This window comes from Microtus ochrogaster, chromosome 21 (assembly GCF_000317375.1).
Source record: "Microtus ochrogaster isolate Prairie Vole_2 chromosome 21, MicOch1.0, whole genome shotgun sequence".
NCBI lineage: Eukaryota > Metazoa > Chordata > Mammalia > Rodentia > Cricetidae > Microtus > Microtus ochrogaster.
In genome coordinates, this window is record NC_022022.1 from 45,376,660 (window position 1) to 45,396,860 (window position 20,201).

At 46.7% G+C, this 20,201-nt stretch overlaps 1 protein-coding gene across 6 annotated transcripts in view; it reads right to left on the reverse strand.

Annotated features, from left to right (window-relative positions):
* The window catches only part of Erich3 (glutamate rich 3), a 94,120-nt gene extending 89,938 nt beyond the window's left edge, over window positions 1-4,182 (reverse strand). For 5 of the 6 annotated variants that reach the window (XM_026784003.1, XM_026784004.1, XM_026784001.1 and 2 more), the window contains exon 1: window positions 3,653-4,182. In XM_026784003.1, the coding sequence (XP_026639804.1) occupies window positions 3,653-3,675 (23 nt within the window). In that variant the 5' untranslated portion in view covers window positions 3,676-4,182. The remainder of the gene's footprint in view (window positions 1-3,652) is intronic. The other variant, XM_013350100.2, reaches the window with a different exon arrangement.
* Window positions 4,183-20,201: the final 16,019 nt, after the last annotated feature.

Consider the following 20,201-nt stretch of genomic DNA (forward strand, 5'->3'; position numbering starts at 1 on the left):
CACTGGGTCGGCATCCACAGCTAACCGGGAACATTTCCGGTGACAGATGGCGGTAATTTTGATAAGCATCTCTGAAGGAGTTCAAAGTACTTAGCATTTTCAGGACGAATGCCTCTCCATCCCCATGTGTGTGCATGAATAGGTGTGTTCAGCCGAAGGATGGGTGGTATCTATATTAAAAAGAATAAGACCTGCGACATGTCAGGAGAAGCCAAGACCAGTGAGTCTGTTAAACCCACCTGGAGCTAACCTGCTTCTCAGAGCTAGCCTGTAGGCATTTGGCAAGGCTAATATAAACTGCCAAATTTGAATTCAAGTATTTAAAAGTATCAAATATTTCTGCACTTGAGATTATTTGGGGGATAGATGTGAGCAACAAACTATAATTTCCTGCAGAGGACTACATTGTTAAGAATGGAGAAGAAGACCCCAAAGGTCCCTCAGAGGTAATGGGCACACCTATTGTGAACACTTGGTAGATTATGCCACCACCTGTGAGGATACAAACCCCTGGAAATGCACAGTGGGCAGCGTGTTGGCTCTCTGGAGCTATCAGACAGAACTGCCCTGAAGCACATACACTGGCTGCCCTGGTCATGAGGTATAAGCTTCCTCCCCTTTTTGCTGAAAGATGTATCTTTGATGCTATTTTAAGTCAAGTGGACCGCTCACACAGAGAGCCCAATTTGTGTGGATTGACTGATGAACATGAAGAGCTATATTCTTTTATTCTCATCCGTGGTGGGGGGGATTTAAGATTCCTATTCCACCTTGAGGCGTGGTGCCCAACCCACAAACACGAACAGGAACAAGGGGAGGACCAAGCAAAGTGGAGGGACCACGAAATGAAGCCATCCAGTCTAAACCACTTCCCTTAGGGACTGTGGTACCAGCAATCAGGTTTCATAGCTGGCATCCACCGAATGGAGAGACAGTTGAGACAGTTGAGACGTGAAGTCTCTGTTGTCTTTGAAAGATGTTTTAGGATCGGTTTTATTTACTCCCAGACTCCATCTGAAAGAAGCCAGCGTGGGGCCTGTGTGGTTTTATAGTCTGTGTTTTCATGGTATAATTAAGTAGGCAAGTAACTCAGAGCAAAGACGAGGCCAAGAGAAGGCACCAGACACCACTCACTGACTGGGGAAATTTCAGACTTACAATCTCTGTTGTAAAACTTAACTTTATGACCACTTTATCTTTAAAATGTAATAAGTACAAAGTGCCTCGGTAATGATGGAGAAGACTTCTCAGCTTTAATGAAACCTTTTATTTGCTACTCAGACTTTTATTATTTCCAAATGGTAACAGGCAAGAGAAATTATTACTCCCTTTATTCGAGGGGGAAACTTGAGCAATTTGGGATGCTTTTGCTACTGGGCGAATTTTAAGGCCTGTAGACTAAATATGTTTCTGTTCACTGTTTCTATTTATTTGTTTGTTTGTTTGTTTATTTATTACCTTGTCTTGAAATAGGGCTTCAGGGTCTCACTGTGTAGCCATGGCTGGCCTGGAGCTCACTGTGTAGACTAGGTTGGTCTTGAAATCACAGAGATCTGCCTACCTTTGCTTCCCAAGTGCTGGGATTTAAGTGTATGGCCTGCACCCAACATACATTTATTTTTATGAGCTAAACAAAACACATTTACACATGTACTAGGCACTACTACAAAACTATTGCCATCATATATCAAAATGCATTTACACATGTACTAGGCACTACGACAAAATTATTGCCATCTTATATCAAAACACTTGATCCCTATGACTGTAATCCTTCAGATGCTGATCTATCCTGGATGGAATTTCTCGACATTCATGGTCATGCCTGTTAGACTGTGGAAGGGAGTGATGAAGGTCACGAGCCCACTGGAGATCCTGGCCCTGTATTTCAGTCCTCGCCCTTCCAAGCTGTACCACTGTTAGCAACTTCTCCGTCCTAAGCTGCGTTGTCTGTGGAAATGGCAGTCATGTGAGCCCTCGAATGAGATAGTCATATATACCTCAGAAAGGACTCTGGCCATGGAAGTACCGAGAAGCAGCCCTAACATGGTTTTCTTTTGTGACCATTGCTGAGCTTCACCTAAGCCTCAACAATCCCAGATACAGGGAGATAAAGCATATAAGGCATGGGGCTGATAGTTCCGGAAGCTCTGCATTTTAGTGCAGGATAGATGATGTTGTATTCCCTTATAACCCTACCAACACAGCACTCACTTTCATCAGGGCCCCTTTCTCCATGTGCTCAGAACTCCTGGAGCGTCAGGGAAATTGGACTTCGGTTTCTGAAATTTTAATTTCAGCGCAATTTAATAAGCAGCTACAGGTTTGTCTGCATTTTCACGTAGATGAATAAATGGACCCATCAGATGCGAGCCTAGCCAAGGACTTGACAAGCACAGGAAAGGACAGTGACGGGCACATTGGTCTTCCTGAATTCAGACAAAGTGCCAAGTGCATCTGCAGAACACACATCAGCCCCATCCCACGGGACCGTGGCCAACAACAATTGCTCAGGATCTCAGCAGCCAAACATTAAAGCTCTGAAATTCAATTTACCACAATGCCCTTGGTTTCTAGAATGTTCTGGAGCTAACTTCCCACAGGACATTTTTTGGATTGTTCAAACATTACTGTTGCTTGTCCCTTCATTCAGAGAAAGCATTAAAAAGTGAAATCTTCAAGTTTGGTTGTAGACCTAAAAGCAGTAAGGACCATGGTTTCTCAGAAGCCACCATCACCCAGCGATCCTAAATAGGGTGTCTTCTGCCAATCGGCTGTTCTTCGACATGTGTAATAAATGCAGCTGAAAAGCTTCAACCTAATCGCGAAACCAAAGCGGGGAAGGGAGCGATCTGTTTAATAGTAATGTGGTAATAAAAATGGGTGTAGTATGTATCACACGCTTAATTCAGAAGGCACAAATAACAGAGACCTTGTTGGTGTGTGAAATAACCAACAAAGACTGTTCACTGTGTGCAATGCATTGAATGTTGCTAATAGGCCTTCGGAAGGGTTGCCTTATCCCCAGGAGACCATATGTGGGTGCGTGGGCACCTCACTCCCTGATCTTTTGCTTTCCCATATCCACCACGTTCTTGGGTCCAGGTGGTTCTAAAGAACCCTCAGGGTGCTTCTGTGACAGGGAAGACACAGTTCTGACATATGGGGCCTCTCCCTCCTACAGGGAGACCCTGGGCATAAAAACAACCTCTCCTTTATTTACAAGACACAGAGAAGCCATGGAGAAAAAATTATCTCTGCATCAAATCTCCCCACCAATGCGGATTTTGGTAACTTCTGCTTTAGCATTTAGACGCTTGTGTTCCACATTGAGGGATCTGCATCCCAGTTGGCCTTGAAGTCTATCCCTGCTTACTGTAAGCGGTTTTCACATCCATTTTCCCCATCTTTCCAGGCTGAGAATTTCAAGAGAGGGGAACATTATGGAGAAGCGAGGATGGGCAGGGAGGAAATAGGACTCTTGGGATTTCTGCCATCCTCCTGCAACCTAGAATCAGCATGTTTCCCCCTCGCTCAGCCCACCCTCCCTTTTTCTCTGCCGCCCCTGAGCTCCGCAGCAAGAGGGGGGAGGAGCGCTGCTGGCTGGAGCCGACACCTGTCTTGGCAAGGCAAAGCTCCAGTTGTCACTTACCCAGCGGGGTGAGAATGGCTCATTTTTGCTGAATCCCTTTTGGACCCCGCTGCAGGCGCAGATGCAGCTAGCCGTGGCTTTGCTCTGCAGCGGTGGGGCTCAGAGCACCTGGGCTGGGCGCCTCCCTTCCTCGCTCCGGCTCCCTGCAGCCTCCCAGTTGCTGCTTGGTGGCGTCCACAGACTCCCGGTTGCTAAGAGAGGAGGAAAGGCGAGCACCCAGGGCCGGAAGAAGCAGCAGGGCTGCTGGAACCAAGCCTGGACAAGCTGGAAAAGAAACAAGCTCCCAACCTGATCGCTGGCCAGTGATATAGAAGAATATGGGAGGAGGTCCTGCCGGCCCCCGCTTGGTTGCTCTGCAGTTACGGTTCCCCAGGCACCTGAACCTTGAAAACACACACACACACACACACACACACACACACACAGCCCTTTCTGGCCCAGCTTCTTCCTGTTAGGCCCCTGACTGGATGGTGTCTGCAGGCAGGAGAGCAGGGGCAACAGGATGGAGCAAGCCCGTTTCCCTCCTTATCAGTCACAGCTCTGTTTCTACATTTCTACAGCTATAAGGCATTGCCATTGGCTTTCTTCCTCCGCGGCGGTCCCCCATCTTCACGTCCCAGGTCCCCATGCCAGCAAGCGACTCAGAGATGTTCAGAGGTTGGAAGGGTTGCTGTAAGGACTAAGGAGGTTGTGGGAGTTTAAAGGGAGCGCCGTGGTTGGAGCGACCATCCGTCCTGGATTGAGATGACCTGTGGCTGGTCTCCTTGCTTTGTCAGCTATCACTTGCTGAGTGACTTCTGTAATGGCAGGACACAGCAAGGGTGGCTGAGTTACACGGGGTCTCCATTCTGTCTCCCTTCCAGCACTATTTCCCCACGGGAGGCGGGAGAGCCACCATCTGCTCCATTAGCACCCTGCTTTTTTCCCATATCACAAAAGTCCACTTGTACGAAAGACCAGTCTCCTTGGCATCTTCCCCAGCATCTTCCATCAGAGTCTCCTTGACACTTTCTACACCTGCAGGCCCTTAAATTTAGCAAAATCCAAATCTTTCACCATCCTTCTCATGAGAATGCTATCCCACCCTTGACCACCGGGATGGCTTCTGCGAACACCGCCTTCTTCAACATCCTCAGGTTGGTTGGTGAGCTCTGTATGGAGGACATTCCTTGATGATGTCAGGAAAACTGCTATGGAAGGAAAGAGGGGCTGATCGTTCACTAATGGTCTCAGGGGGGCCAATCTGCCACTATGAGCCGGTGTAGCAGTAGGCTGGTCTGTACAGCCATAGCCTGCTGCTGTACTTTCCACATGTAAGCAAATCAGGAAGCAGAGAACGGGGCCTCAGCAGGCCCTTTCAAAGGCATATGCAATCACCCCCCATTCTAAGCCCCTAGAGACTCTACAGCCTCCAGAAACAGCCCCACCAGCTGGGAACCTGGTGCACACACATGTGCGTGTGCGTGTGCGTGTGTATTCGAGATATCACACATTCAAGCCCCACGGAGCCCAGCTGTTTTCTCCCTTCCTCCCCTGCCCCCCCACACACACACAACATAGAAGCATGCCTGAACACACCTGAGCACCTTCCCTGTAGTTTCTAGCTGAGGCTCAGATCTTCTGTTTTGCATATTTGTTTCTCTGTGTTTTCAGAAGCAACAAAGCAATTCAACAAAAATTTGGAGCCAAAATCAGGGAAAGGAACTCTCTTCCAAGCTGCAGGGTGCACTGAGTTTGTCCCTTCCGCCTAAGCAGAGACACAATGAAGTTGACCATTATTCCCAAAGTCTACAATGGCCTCTAAGTGAAGAAAGAAACCAAGATTCAAACTGAGATGTAACTGATGCAAAACATGGAATTTAAATCATTATAGTGTGATTTCCTCCTCCGTGTAGCTCCCGTAAATTGTTGCAGAATTTAAATGATACAAAATCTCAGTTATCAGACCTTAGATATCAAAGATATCCCAAGAGTAGAACTGGGTAGACAGACAGGTGAATAGACAAAGAGATGACCTGCAGATAATATACAGGTGGTGGAAAGATTAGTGATTGATAGATTACACATAGGTTACTGGCAGGCTTTCTTGACTTGAGTTGACACAGCTAGTTGACATGCTTTATGTCACCCAGATTCATCAGAGGGGAGAGAGCTCCAATTGAGAAAATGTCTCCATAAGACCCAGTTGTAGGGCATTTTCTTAATCAGTGATCAATGCGGGAGGGCTCGGCCCATTGTGGATGGGACTAGACCTCAGCTGGCGGGTTTGGGTTCTATAAAGAAAGAAGACTGAGCAAGCCGTGAGAGGAGCAAGCCAGTAAGTAGCACTCCTCCACGGCCTCTGCATCAGCTCCTGCTTCCAGGTTCTTGACTTGGCTGTTTGTGATGATGAACTGTTATATAGAACTGTGAGCAAAATAAACCCTTTCTTCCCCCCCCCCTAAAAAAACTTTGATCATGGTGTTTCCCTAAGACAGTGGATGATAAGGTGGTAGGTAGCTAGATTACAGGCAGGTAGATGATAGGTAGGTAGGTAAATAGATGATTGATGGATAGATAGATAGATAGATAGATAGATAGATAGATAGATAGATAGATAGATAGATAAACAGACTTACCTAGATCCAGCTTAGATCATCAGTCTGAAGGATCCAAGGCTGCTTTGGGAACCAGATGGCTAGAACTAGAGACAGGCAGAAGTCTGCTCCTTCCCCACCAAACTGGACTGCAGTGTTTCTATGAGCTTGCCAATTTATTCATCATCATTAGATTCTAGATTCTGCTAAATAAAAACTGGGGGTTAGGAGGCTGGAGATGAAGAGGTGGAGGGCTAGAAAAAGACCTTGCTACTCACCCCAGGTTCTAGCAAACTTAGGGATGGCATAGAGAGTGCAATCCTCCACAGGGGCCAGTGCCAACAAATTTCTCCCTATACCAAATGATACTGTCTCCATGATAGGATGAGAAAGGAGAATAATACAGATCACCTACATGCTTGGATTTCTGCAGAAAGGATCCTCTGGCAGCCAGCAGAGAGGCCTCCTTCCCAGCACGAATTAATTCAAAAATGGACCTGAGTTCCCCACCCCTGTGAGATGCACTGTTTCACATTCCTGATCAGAACTGCAAGGAAGCCCCTAATTTTCACTTCAGAAAACGCTCACTGTGAAGAAGTGCATTGGGAATTTAGCCAGAAGGAATGTTTATGTTAATTTCTGTTGTGGAGAAAGGGTAAAGGAATAAAGAAAAAAAAACTAAATTAAAACCATTTCAGGACCAAATAGTCACAATGACCAAAGAGTCATTTTCGTTTTCTTGCAAAACAAGCCCCCAGATGTGCCCAGTGACACCAGGAAACAGTGCAGATGTTTCTGCTTTGAGGACAGATTTGTGGACTAGGAGCTAGGGTCGTGCACCGAGGGCACGGCAAAGGCAGAGGCAGAGGCACGCTGCGTGGCGAGTGAGCTCTGCATTCCCTAATGGGTTCATCCATCTAGTTCTCAGTGGCCATCCTAGAAGAAGACTGTGGCTTTCTAACTAGTGCTAGCCCAACGTCTGATTGCTCTTGTTCAGCTACCAAATAAAAATGATGGGGGGGGGTTCTTAATAGTCATATAAGATACTTGATGATTATATGAATTTACAGTATCTGGGAAGTTCCCCTTAGGGGAACCACACCCATTTTCCAGGTATACCCTTGTTTCTCCCGTGCATGAGGGCAGAGTGAAGTGGCTCCCACAGTGACCCGTGCTGCACAAAATGTGAAATACTTACACTTCGTCCACACATCCACACAGAACCAAGAACATCAGCTGCAGGAAACCCAGGGTGGTGATAATAAAATCCATCGGCTGGTAAATACCATCTCCCCAAGCTCTACCACTTACCCAAAAGCAAAAGCGGAGCTTTCTGGAGTCAGACAGTTTGTATACAGCACTGCAGCTGATCCAAGATCAGACCATGAGATTTGGGGCTCAGGATGCTGTTGCAAAACAGCGTAGCATCCCCCGCATGCAGGTGAGAGCAAAGACAGGATGGCCAACTTCCTTTGTTTCTTCTTTGGTGTTTTTTCTCTTGACTAATGATGGCCACACCAGATTCCACACTGTTATTGAGGAGACAGGATTGTGATAACAGGACTCATTCCCTGCACTTGGGCGGGGCTGTTGCTCCAGAAATCTCTCAGCCATGAGCCCAGTAGTCGGTCAGACAGAACTGTTGATGAGAGAGGTTCTGATCAGGCAGGTTCCGCACCACTGCCAAGGGAAGTAGGAGACTTGACGGCGTGTGTGGTCTGTTGTGTTCTACAATCACAGCAACAAAGTCAAGTAGTGTATGCTACTGCGAGCCACAGTGTAGAGAAGTATTAGTGAGCAGAGAAAGGAAGCACAGAAGAGGCTGTGGAACTTGCCTGATGTAAACAGAAGAGACAAAAAGCACAGAGGGAAACCCCAAAGGAGGGGGAGAGGTAGATTCAACATGGATAGCCAAAGAAGTTCCTCTGCCCCTCCTACTTCCTTGGTAGCGTGACTTCACACTTAGACTTGAGTAGTTACGTATATGGAATATTGTAAATTATGAACACGTTTCTCAGTTATAGCCAAGAGGTCCCTCTGCACAGACCTGACTTAAGCGGGGGGTGAGAGGCTCTGTCTTCTCGGCTTGGTTTCTATGTAAACAAAAGTCCTAGCTGTGTCGCTGTGAAGATGGCTCCACTCTGCACTACAGGGCAGGTCCGGCTGTGTCCACGCCATGGGGTGGCTAGGCCCAGCAGGTGACCTACAGACCTAATGCAATCCGAGTGGAAACTAAAGGTGGCGCTTCTGGGAAGAGTCTTTAACGGTCCTAGAACTCTCTCTCCCCCAGCACAAGCTCCTTCTGTATGGTGGCTCTCTCTTGGGGTGCCTTTAGAAGTAAGTACACCATGATAACATGAGTGATAAACACCCTTCACTGGGAAGCCCTCAGACTTGGGGTCAGTCATCACAGAGAAGTTGGCCCGAGGGGATTCCCAACTGTGAGAGCTACCTGATTTGGAGGGTCATCAAATTTTGCTAAATTTGTCTTTCCTGCATGAAAACATTACTTGCTGTTCTCGAATAAAAATAGTTTTGTTTCTCCCAGAACATCAGACTTGTGGTGCTACCTAAGTCTAACATCAGACTAACACGTGCTGGGTTTTAAAGGTTACATTCCAGGTCTCGAATATGAGTCACGTGAGCTGGAGTCATGTGAGCTCTCCTCAATCTTGCCGCTTAGTCCTGACAAGGCAGAAGAACCCGGAAGCCGCAGCAGGAGGCACAGATGGTGGCGGATGTGGGAACCAGAGCAACACTGTAGAGACCGACAGGAGAATGACTAAGAGCCTCCTGCGTGGAGGGCCACCCCTCTCCAATCAGCTCTTCAGAGGAAGGACTGACGGTCCAAATAGAAAGGATAAAAGGCGGCTGTTATTTTGGAGGTAGGAGCCCAGACACCTAGAATTTGGGGGATGATCAACCTCAAAGGAGTCAGCGGGAGACTGTGGGTTCAAGAGACCGGAGTTAGCACGGAATTCTGTGGCCATCCCTCCCTCGACCTCCCCTGCTGGAAATCCCCTCTTTATTCTCAGGCTGACTAAGCTGAAGGCCTTCGGTCACCAACAGAACAAGGGCAGCGGCAAGGGGGTTTCAAAGGGACACTGTCCAGATTTCTGGGGGACACCCATGGGCCTTGCCATCAAAGCAAATAAATTCTACTGCCAAGGCACTATGAGGGGTGGTAGTAATGACCCTTAAAAACAATGCTGGGCGCACACTGTGGGCCAGGATCTGTGCCAAACGCTTTAAATGTCAGGTCTCATCTTAAACTCAAATGCTATCATTTTCAGCTCTTTTACAGAGAATGATTCTGAGAAGCGGGGAATTGGAGCTCTTTGCCTGAAGTCACTCATTTCTAAGGGACCCCACCTTCCTCGGTCCTCAACCCCAGTGTTACACTGCCCCCTGCAGGGTAGTTGGAGGTAAGCAAGATAAGAATGGGAAGCCCCCAGAGAAGGCAAGTCCTAGAGCCCTGATACCTCCTGTGTGCCAACCACCTACACATATCTCATTTAGTTCTTAGTAGCTCTGAGTAGGCATTATGTTCACGGCACACTTGCAATCAGCCAGGCTTGAAAGGGTTAATGGTTGGTCAGCTGAGAAAACAAAGTGAGATCCTAGCCAAAGGCAGTGATGGCTGCCTTTGAAGAAAACTGCTTACAATTTAGCTTCAAAAAAAGAATTATATTTACACATAAGATATCAAGATATCTGGCTAAGCCTCCGTTCTCTTGAAAAATGTTTGTTCCGGGAAGTGAAAAAGAAGTCACTCTGTGTTGCAGTAACTGTCTGTGGCATCCTGACAGGTACCTCGGCTGTACAACTGTCCCCTTGTTTTTCACCAGCCTGATAGCACCTGTTACAGACTCTCATGTAGCCACACAGGAAGGAGGCTGCGGGGCTGCAGGGGTGTTTCATCCTCATCTTCTGCCTGCACATCTGGATACTTCTGTCCAGCCGTACATGCCGAAGCAGAAAGACAAAGGAAGCCTACAGGCCAGTAGAGGGTCTGCCTTGAGAGTTTTGTTTGTTCCTTCAGTGTTACAATCTCTGGAAGAACTCCGCTGTGAGCAGTGGTTCTGATCTAGAAAGCTCTTCTTCTTCCTTACAGTTTTAAACCAGAAGTCAAAAGCCCAGAGCAGGAAGAACAGACTGCGCTCGAGGGCTTAGTCCTACAACACCGCCTGTCAAGGTCGGCTGCTGCTCAGCTCAGCTAGCATCTTTTAGAAATGCCTTCTAAGACAAAAACGTCTTCTCATTTTTTCCAAAGAAGCTGAAAATCCAGATGGTTTGGGTGAAATTCTCTAATTTTTAGAACACTATGCAGGGCAAACAAAAATATTCTTGGCCAGAATTTTTTCCACTGGGCTCTAGTTTGAAAAGTCACGTGACAGAACTCTACTGTGCAAACAGGGAAGGAGACGGATGGAGCCCCATGCTTGCCCTTGTGTCCCCACGGGGGACGAGCAGGTAAATACTGGATGATGGAAGATGAAAAAAAATATGGACAAAACAGTTGTGGGAAAAGCATGAGAAGGTTGGTTAGCGTGACATCCCTGCATGCAATGCTCTGAGGGGCAAGGCTCGGAAAGCAGGACGCTATGTCGGGAGGATGTTTTCCCTAAAGGGCACAGAAAGACTCTCAGGATCCAGAAGGAGGAAAGCCACTCTGGGGGAGGAGCAGAGACCCATGAATTCCCAGGGGAAAGTCTGCCATATAACTGCAATGTATTTTCCTGACAAAGATGTCTCCTTTGACATCCACCTTGTTTGCAGAGGCGACCTCTGACAGCTGGTTTATGGGGATTTTAATTTTAGTTCACATTTAATTGCACAACAAAGCATTCGAAGAACCAAAAAGATGACAGGCACAAAATAATTGTGTTTCACTGCATGGGGACTATAGCTCGAACGTGCCATAGAGAAAGAATAAAGGTTTATGCTTTAAAGGGAAAGAGGAAAATACTATCTAGACCTTACAGACGCCAATTCTGCAAGTATGTGTGACCCTTAAAATGACAGAGAAGCCGCAGAGCGAGTGTCAGTCTTTCTAAAATGAAAAGAAACACGAGAAGCAACCCGGAGGCTTACATGCTACTATTTTTAACCTAGTCAACGCTCAACACACTTGGTTACTCCAGGAATCCATCAACAAAGAGAGCCAGTCCTATGTCTATGTCTATTTTAACTGGCCGAGTCAGAATAGACAGCACCTAGTCTGAACTGCCTCTGCACACAAATGCATGTCAAACAGGGTCACAAACAGGCCTTGTTCCGTGCAGACATGGCCAGTGCAGGAAGAAAGCTGTGGACCCCTAAGGAAGGATGTATTTCTTCCCTCCAGTGCTGTTTGGGCTCAGTGGGTGGCTGGTTTCCATACACGTCTTTGGGGCAGACTAGACCTGAGTGGCTGTGTGCTAATGACTGTGAACTTGAAGCTATGTATCGGGCTGTCATTCATTCCTCAAATTTAGGACCAACACACGGGCTGGCAATTAGCCTGAATAAAACTAAGGTGATGTTTTCTGTTGCTCCAGGCAACTCAGGCAAGCAACCAAAAATTACCATCAGTGGCTTGGAGTTAAAAGCCCCATCCAATTCCCCTGCCTTCTGTAATGACGGATGATCGGCTTTTCTTTCTGCTGGGTCTTTGAGCAGCTACCCATCGTGGAACTCATTATGCAACAAGAAGGAACAACCTGTATTAATAAAGCCAACTTATTTGGGGGTAGCTGACAGGATCTGTGGTGATGAAGCTTCTGATTACAGATAAAATGCCAACGTGCAAGATGGCCCCACCGTCGGCTGTGCCTGTGCTCGTGGGGTTTCGTTCATCACCATGACTTCCGGAGAGAAAATTGATTCTGCTCCAGACAGAACGTCAAACAGCAGCGCTGGTCATCTTGTTGGGGCACAAGGCTGCTCACAGCCCTGGACAGGACATTTGAGCAGCATTTTAGAAGCAGGACACGGAGCCCGTTCAAGGGGAAAAGATAACAAATGCTTGAAGAAGAACGTAAGACTATCTATAAAAGTCGCAGCTCCTTACATAGGTTTCTAATATCCTCACGGTGTTTGCCTTCAGATCCAAACTTCAACAGCGTGTGTGTGTGGGGGGGGGGGGTTTACAAAGCCTAATTTCCTACACTGTTTGGCTTCTTTTATTAGCTAACACTTCACATATAACGTATATAAAATTCCAAATATGAATGGAAGGAATCAAAGAAATGGACTTCTGCTAGATTCTCTTCTATCAACTTAAACTGAATAAAATCTGGATCTTTTGTCTTTTGCTGTTTTATTTTCCTCTCTTTTTACCCAGTCAATGTGAAGTTCACTAGAGAAACTTCGGTCTTGGAAGCCGTGCATGCCAGAGTGTGTGCGTGCCAAACCACACACGTAGCCAGGCCAAGTGCACTTACTTCTTAAATGCAAATTACAAAACACAGTAAAACTTACAGATCTGTGCATCTGTTGAAGCAACCTTAGAATACAGATCACTGCCCTTGCCCAACACACACTTTGATTTCCATTTTCTCAGGAAACATTTACGTACTTAGGCAGGGCTGGCTCCCAAATCTGTGGCGCCCCTTCAGTAGATGAGGTCATTGAGTTAAAAATGGAAAGTCTCATGTGCTCATACCTAAAAGACCTAAGTATTCATCTGATGAAAGATCACTGGCTATCTCCAAGAGGCTCCACTGGGAGTCTGTGGGTCCGCAGTGCCCAGGCTCTCGGATCCACTATGTGTAGCCACATTGAGCTTTTCTCGGTTGCTTAGAGTTCTTTGTGTAAGGCTGAGGCTGGTGACATTTCCGCATTTACGCTGGCCACTATTAGTGTAGGTCTTGTTCTGCTTATGTTTGGGTAGTCAAGGTGTAAGACATTACGGGTGTAGTTTAGGTGTTCCTAGGAGATACAATCTCATAGCAAAGTCTCGGATTCTCTGGCTCTTACAATCTTTCTGCCACCTCTTCTGTAATGTCCCCTGAGCTTTAGGAGGAGGAGTGTCGTGTAGATGTATCCATTGGCACGGGGCTCTTGATTTTTATGTGAAGTGCTGAGCACTGCCCTTGTGACGTGACTGATGAGCAATCAGAGGTTCCCGTATTCTTCCGTACAAAAATAACGAGAGAGCTGTCAGAATCAGAGCAGAGATGCTCCTGCCCATCTCTAGCAACATAAGGTGAGCAAACCCAGGAGCCTGTAAAGCAAGGGCTCTTGCACACAACTGCCTGATGGAAACCACCAGGAAAGACTGCCAGTACCACAGCCCACAGAGAAGCCACCACAGCCTTATATCAAATGTCCTTCTACAGGGCATCTCCCCAGCAGTTCTCAGTTCCACCTCAGCCTGAGGGGATCCTGCAGTTGACCGTTTGGTCAGGGTTACTGTGTCATAGCTGTCATAGCATCTGATGACCCTGCCTCTGTTTCATTTTTAAAGCTTCCCTTCGTACTGGAGATACCCCAGTTGGTACCGTGGTTGTCCTGGCATGCTTGAAGTCCTGAGTTTAATCACCAGCATTGCGGGAGCCAGACTGTGTGGAGAGAAACCAGAACCTAGCACTTGGGAGGTGGAGACAACGTCAGAGGATGAGAAGTTCAAGGTCATCCCAGCTGCACTGTGAGCTTGAGGCTAGCCTGGGCTACATCAGACCCTGCCAAGGAAGGAAGGGGGGAGGAGGAAGGGAGGGAGGGGAGAAAGAAGGAGGGAATGGCAAGAACTAGAAAAAAAATAACAGCAAAAACAAAATAATCTGAGCTTCAACCCTCAACTTTTTCAATGTGTCCACAGTTCACTACGGCATGTGGATTTCCCTTTGCAGTATTATTCTCAAATAAACGCTGCTGTTCTTTGAGGGTCTGTTTTTATCTGTCATGACTTCTCTAACGTTACCTTACACTGATGCAGCATTTTAAAAATAAGGCGAGCTCACGTGTTGTCTTAGTTGGGGTTTCTATTGCTGCAACAAAACACCCTGACCAAACGGCAAGTTGGGAGGGTTTGTGAGGCTTACACTTCAGCTTTGCTGCTCATCACCAAAGGAATCAGGACAGGGACTCAAACAGGGCAGGATCCCAGAGGCAGGGGCTGATGCGGAAGCCATGGAGGGGAGTCGCTTACTGACTTGCTTCACATAGCTTGCCCAACCCACCTTCTTCTAAAGCCCAGGACGATAAAGCCCAAGACTAGCAGCCCAGGGATGCCACCGCTCACCATGGGCTGGGCCCTCCCCCTCCCCCTCCCCCACTGACCACTGATTGAGAAAATGCCTTACAGTCGGATCTCATGGAGGCATTTCCTCAGCTGAGGCTCCTTCCTCTGATGACTATAGCTCGTGTCAAGTTGGCAGGCAAACCAGCTAGTACACAGGTCTTTTCTCTCATGACACTCTTTGCTGAAGACCTAATGTTCAAAAGCAGACAAACTTAGAGAACAGCCCCACCCGGTGCACACCACACAGGAAGCACATGTTGGAACGAACATCGTGGACCTTTTGCTATCATGACTTTTTCCTTCACTGCCCTGAGCTGTGAGCCCCCATTACTCTCTTCAACAATTCTCTTCCCCTGACATCTTCACACCTTCCAAGACTGCCACCCAGGCTGCTCCCTTTGTGCTTGCTTTCCTGCCTTCCGTGGCTCTCAGTTTGTGAAAGTGTGGCAGGGTCGTGTTCACAGGTACACCGTGGGAAGTTCTTCACCCAGGGTTCCAGCTCTTCAAATATAAGTGCTGCGTTCGGGCCCTTGTCTTTCCTTCCGTGTTCTGGCTCAAGCCTTTCGCTTGGGAGCTGCTTGTGTGAGTGGCTGCAGCTGCGATCCCTCTGTTCCCATCCCGAAGTGTTGATTTCATGCTTCACATTTCCCCCTGACTTGAGGCCCCGTCTTAAATTTTTATTTCTCTCCAGTCATTTTTTTTCAAGTTGAAGTCTTCCATTTTACTTTAGCAATTTCAGTTGGAACGCTGCGTTTGAAAAAGAAAACACTTATAGAAAAACTGAAGGTTAAATCAGTTTTATTCTGTAAACAGTGCGTAAATTATCATCTCCTCCCTTAACAGCCCAATTAGTGTGTTACATCAAAATCACAAAGCCGGAGAGGCTTAAAGCGTGGGGTTCGCGCGCCACCTGCTGGTAACGTGGCGAAAGCTACTTCAGACCTTCACAAATTGTCTTCGTGGGTATCTGGTGTGATTCATGCCCTGTGATTGTCACTTACATGCATGATAGTGAAAAGTTTCATACTTACACCCAAGACTAGCCTGGACTCCAGGGAATCATCGCTTCTAACCACCAGACAACCTCTTGAAAGATCTGTAACCAAGTACAGAAGGCTCTGTGTGTCCATCATTTCAAAAATGGCCCACGGAGCTGCTGATGGAAGTATCGCAGGATCAGGAAGTCTCGGGGGAACAACGTGAGAAATGCGAAGGCAGAGCTGGGATCAATGTGCGCCTACAACAGGAGCACACAGGGCGCCTTCACTGACCAGAAGCAATTTCAGATCGCGTGTTCGAGGCAAGCATAGAGTTGCTTTCACACTAGAAATACCACACTGACTGCTTTGTGAAGGAAGGGGGAGGCCGGCGAGGTCCAGGAAGGTGACAGGCATCTGCAGAGGGCTGTGGCTGAGACCTGCCCAGGAGACGACTTTAGAGTAGTTTCAATGTGGACTCAGACAGACAGCAGAATTTTGAGTGACACTACAGGTTTATATGGCTGCAAAGAAGAGGAACATTTCTTTAAACGAAACAAGGTTTCTAACGCAGTTCCTCTCTCTTCTTTGTCTTTGGTCACTGGGACAAGTTAAGGCGTTGTATGAGATCATAATTGCTGTACAAACGCAAGTGAGCAATAATAAACCAAACTTGGAGACTTGAGAGAAACTATTGATCTCAACCAGAACAACATTCAGCGAGAGAGCCCAGCGACACAGATGTCTATCAATAGTCCCTGAACTCCCCAGAAAGGAACACAATGACAACAGCAAAATTCCAATAATGCTTGGGACGTTTGGGTCACTCTAAGGCTCTGGTCAGGTGACCAAGTTTTATATGAACAGCTATGATGATAAATTGTGACATTAAATATATATTAAATATATATTTTATATATATTAAAAAGCCCTATTTTGTCAACTGGGTATCAAGGCAAAGGCATGGCACTGTATTCCTTTCCAACAGCTATTTGTACATATGAGCTGTCACAGAAGACAAATATATTAAAGTAACATGACAGCTGTGTCTTCCAGGAATAGACAGCCCCATCTATCACAGTATATATAGTCTCAGATGTGTTTATACAACATATATATACCTATGTATATATTTATATCCCTTAACGAGAGTCTCTACCCACAAAATGTAAAACAGCCTAGAAATAGACAACTCGAAATGCCTTCCTTATTAAACATTTGACCTATGACGGCTGAACAGCAGGACTGTACAACCAAAATCAACCTTTTTAAAACATAAAAGTATAAACTTTGAGCTCCCAAGCTGAGCTGTAGGCCTATATTCATCTCCATCCCAGTGCCTGGCAACAGAACATTACTTCTTAATCACATATGTGAATTCGTAGCTTATAGGAGCCGCAGAACAGAGGACAAAGGAGTCACACTGTTGACTTAGCAACCCAGATTATAAAATGTATGCAGATGCACAGGTGCACACTAAGTGCACAGACGTGCACTATTAAAGTTGTTTCATTGCATATATTGTATGATCTATAAGAATAGTCACCTCGGGCAGTGTTCTTTCCAAAGAAAATGACGTAGAGAGACTGGGCATACATGAGTGGGCTGAGCGTGTGAGCCCAGCAGCTGAGAGGTGAAGGCGGGAGAACTGCAGCATCAAGACCAACCTGGTGTAAGCAGATCCGGTCCGGTCATACAATAACCAAAGAACCCAAAGCATGTTACCCGTGTGTACAATGTATGCATTTTCTTAACATAGTCACAAGGGGCTGGGAAGACACCAGATGGGGAAGTGTTGCAGCGCTCACAGCAAGGTCAGGCGTGGCAGAGTGTGCTAGTAATCCCAGCCTGGAGAGTCTATACTACACTGTTTTGAGATTTCTTCTGCCTACAGACTTAATCCAAAATTCTTCACTTTAGCCTCAGGCAGACCCTTCAGACAAGGACAAAAGCAGCCACATCCTTCATCAAAATATCACAGTAATGATCTCTAGGCAACATACTAAAATTCTTCTCCTCTGAAACCTCCTGAGCCAGCACCCCACCATTTTATCAAATCACATATAACACCCCTGTCTTCCATGCTCCTACAAACATGGAAACTGAACAGCTCTCTACTGAATGACCTCTGGGTCAAAGAAGAAATACAGAAATTAAAGACTTTCTAGAATTCAATGGCAATGAACACACAGCACACCTGAACTTGAAGGACACGATGAAAGTTCATAAGAGGAAAGTTGATAGATCTAAGCAGGGCGCCTGCATGGGACTAACCCAGGCCCTCTGTGTACAGTTACAGTTGTTAGCTTGGTGTTCTTGTTGGACTACTAACAGAGACTGTCTCTGGCTTTTGTGACACCTTTTGGGACACTTATCCTCAGACCAGGTTGCCTCATCCAGACTTCGATATAATATACCATGTTCGATTGATATTCGTGGGAGGCCTACCCTTCTTGAAATAGAAATAGAAGAGGAGTGGATGGGGGCAGAGAAAAGGTGGGGGGACTGGAAGGAGAGGAAGAAGGAGAAACAGCCATTGGGCTAAATCAAGAATGATCTTGCCCCAGTTCACATATTTCTTCCTGACACTTTTTTGGCTCCCAGCGGTGAATACTGATTAGAGGCCAATGATGGGACTCAGTATCTATTGGAGCCTCCTGATAGTCTCTAGGATATGTTACATTCAGTGTGTGTGTGTGTGTGTGTGTGTGTGTGTGTGTGTGTGTGTGTGTGTTCCTGTACATGCATGCCCCCAGGATGCATGTGGAGGTCAAAGGTCAGCTTCCCATAGGACAATTCTCTCCTTCTGTCATGTGGGTCCCCATCTTAGTCAATTTTCTGTTAACGTGATAAGACACCATGACCACGGCAACTTACAGAAGAGTCTATTTGGGTTTACAGTTCTAGAGGGTTAGAGTCATTGACCGTCATACCAGGTAGCATGGCAGCAAGCAGGCATAGAGCAGTAGGTGGGAGCTTACACATTGATCCACAAGCAAAAGGAAGAGGAAGAGAGCCTGGGAATGTCGTGGACTTGCGAAGTTTCTAATCCCACTCCCAATGACACGTCTTCTCCAATGAGGCCGCACCTTCTAGTCCTTCTTAAACAGATCCACCGACTGGGAACCATTGTGTGGGAAGCATTCTCATTCAGAACACCACAGGCCCAGAAACTGAGTTTCGTTCATCGGTCTTGGCAGTGATCTATCCCACTGGCCCTGTTGTACTGTTTCCGAAGCATAAACTATGCAGTCAGATTTTGTGTTGAGATTATGGGTACACATTCTAAATTTCAGACACCCAAGCAAGATCTTAAACACGAAAAACTAAGCAGTTCCTCCTTCCTGCCCTTGGTCGTGGCTGCCAGGAAGCAGGGTGTAGAGCCACCTAGCCCTCCTGCCTCAGGTCTGAAGTCCAATAACAAACTCATGACTGGTTAGAAGTGGATGTGGTGTAGCTCCTGGCTCATTCGCCATGGATTCCAGCTCAACAGGTGCCCTGGTCCTTACATTTCAGGTAAGGGCAGAAGTGGAAAATGCCCAATGTCTGTTGTAAGGACTGATCTGGGCATCAATCTTGAGGCCCTCAAACCATCCTAAACTCTCCTAATGAAGCTTAACACGCTTTCTGTGTGAGCATCCTCTGTTTAAAATGTCCAGTGCTCCTAACTCTATACCCAGCACTTACAGACACGCTTGTCATCTCCCTCAGACTGGAATCTAGATGCTCTTGTCTGTGCGCACATCTCCCTGAGACCCTGCTGATGTCACCTTTGACTCCCCTCCTTCTAAAACTAAACCAGGTCTTTGCTCCTCCTGAAACACACCAAGCACAGTCCTTCCTCTTGGCGTTTTGTCTTTCCTCTACCTGTAAAGTGGTCGACACAGCTCCCTATTGCAGGGCCGGACTTCCGATAAGTCTCCTGTTCAAATATTACCCTCCTTTCAAAAACCAGCTTTCACTACAGGCTTGATTTCATCATCGGTATATTGGTGCACCCTGATCTAAGACACAATGGGGCTTTCCTGAATATGTCTAAAAAGTACCAGCTCCACCTCCTCCCTCCCTCCTGGCTGCTCCTGCCGCATCTTTCTGTATAGTCTCAGCATTGCAGCCTTACCTGCCCACGTTTGTGGTCTCTCTCCATGGAAACGCAAATACTGTGAAAGCAGAGATGCTCCTGACACCAGTCACCTGACACAGAACAGAGCTTGGCTCAGGGCAGGTGCTTAACACACGTGAGTCAAATAAGCGATGTTTATTTGGAGTTTATAGAAATTTTAGTATATTGATATGCCGGAGGTTGTCCTGGTTTACCAAACCATTTGGTTTGTGGCCGGCACTAGTCTCTTCCTTACATGAAATGCAATTTTCCAGACAAATCCCCAACGAAACCGAACAGAACAGTGGAGTCAGGTATGACAATAGTCATCAGAACCCACCCACTCATCCAACCTTTTCTTACAGGACACTTATAGGGGAAAACTAAAGTTTTAAAAATTATTTTATGTTCCAAGATTGTATAGAATCACAAGACTTCGCTGGTGTGTTTTCTCTAACAACTGGGTGAGCACTTATTATTCCATATGTAACCTAGTACCACGAATCTTCCCTAGTGGAGACCAGTGAAGGCAGATCGAATTAATACAGGCCAATTGGTATAAGATAAAGCCACTTTAATATAAAAAACACACTCACGCAACCGAAGTTCACCCCATTTACTCTTTGCCCAGTGGGGCCTTGCGTCACCCCACTTAAGAAGGTGACACTGG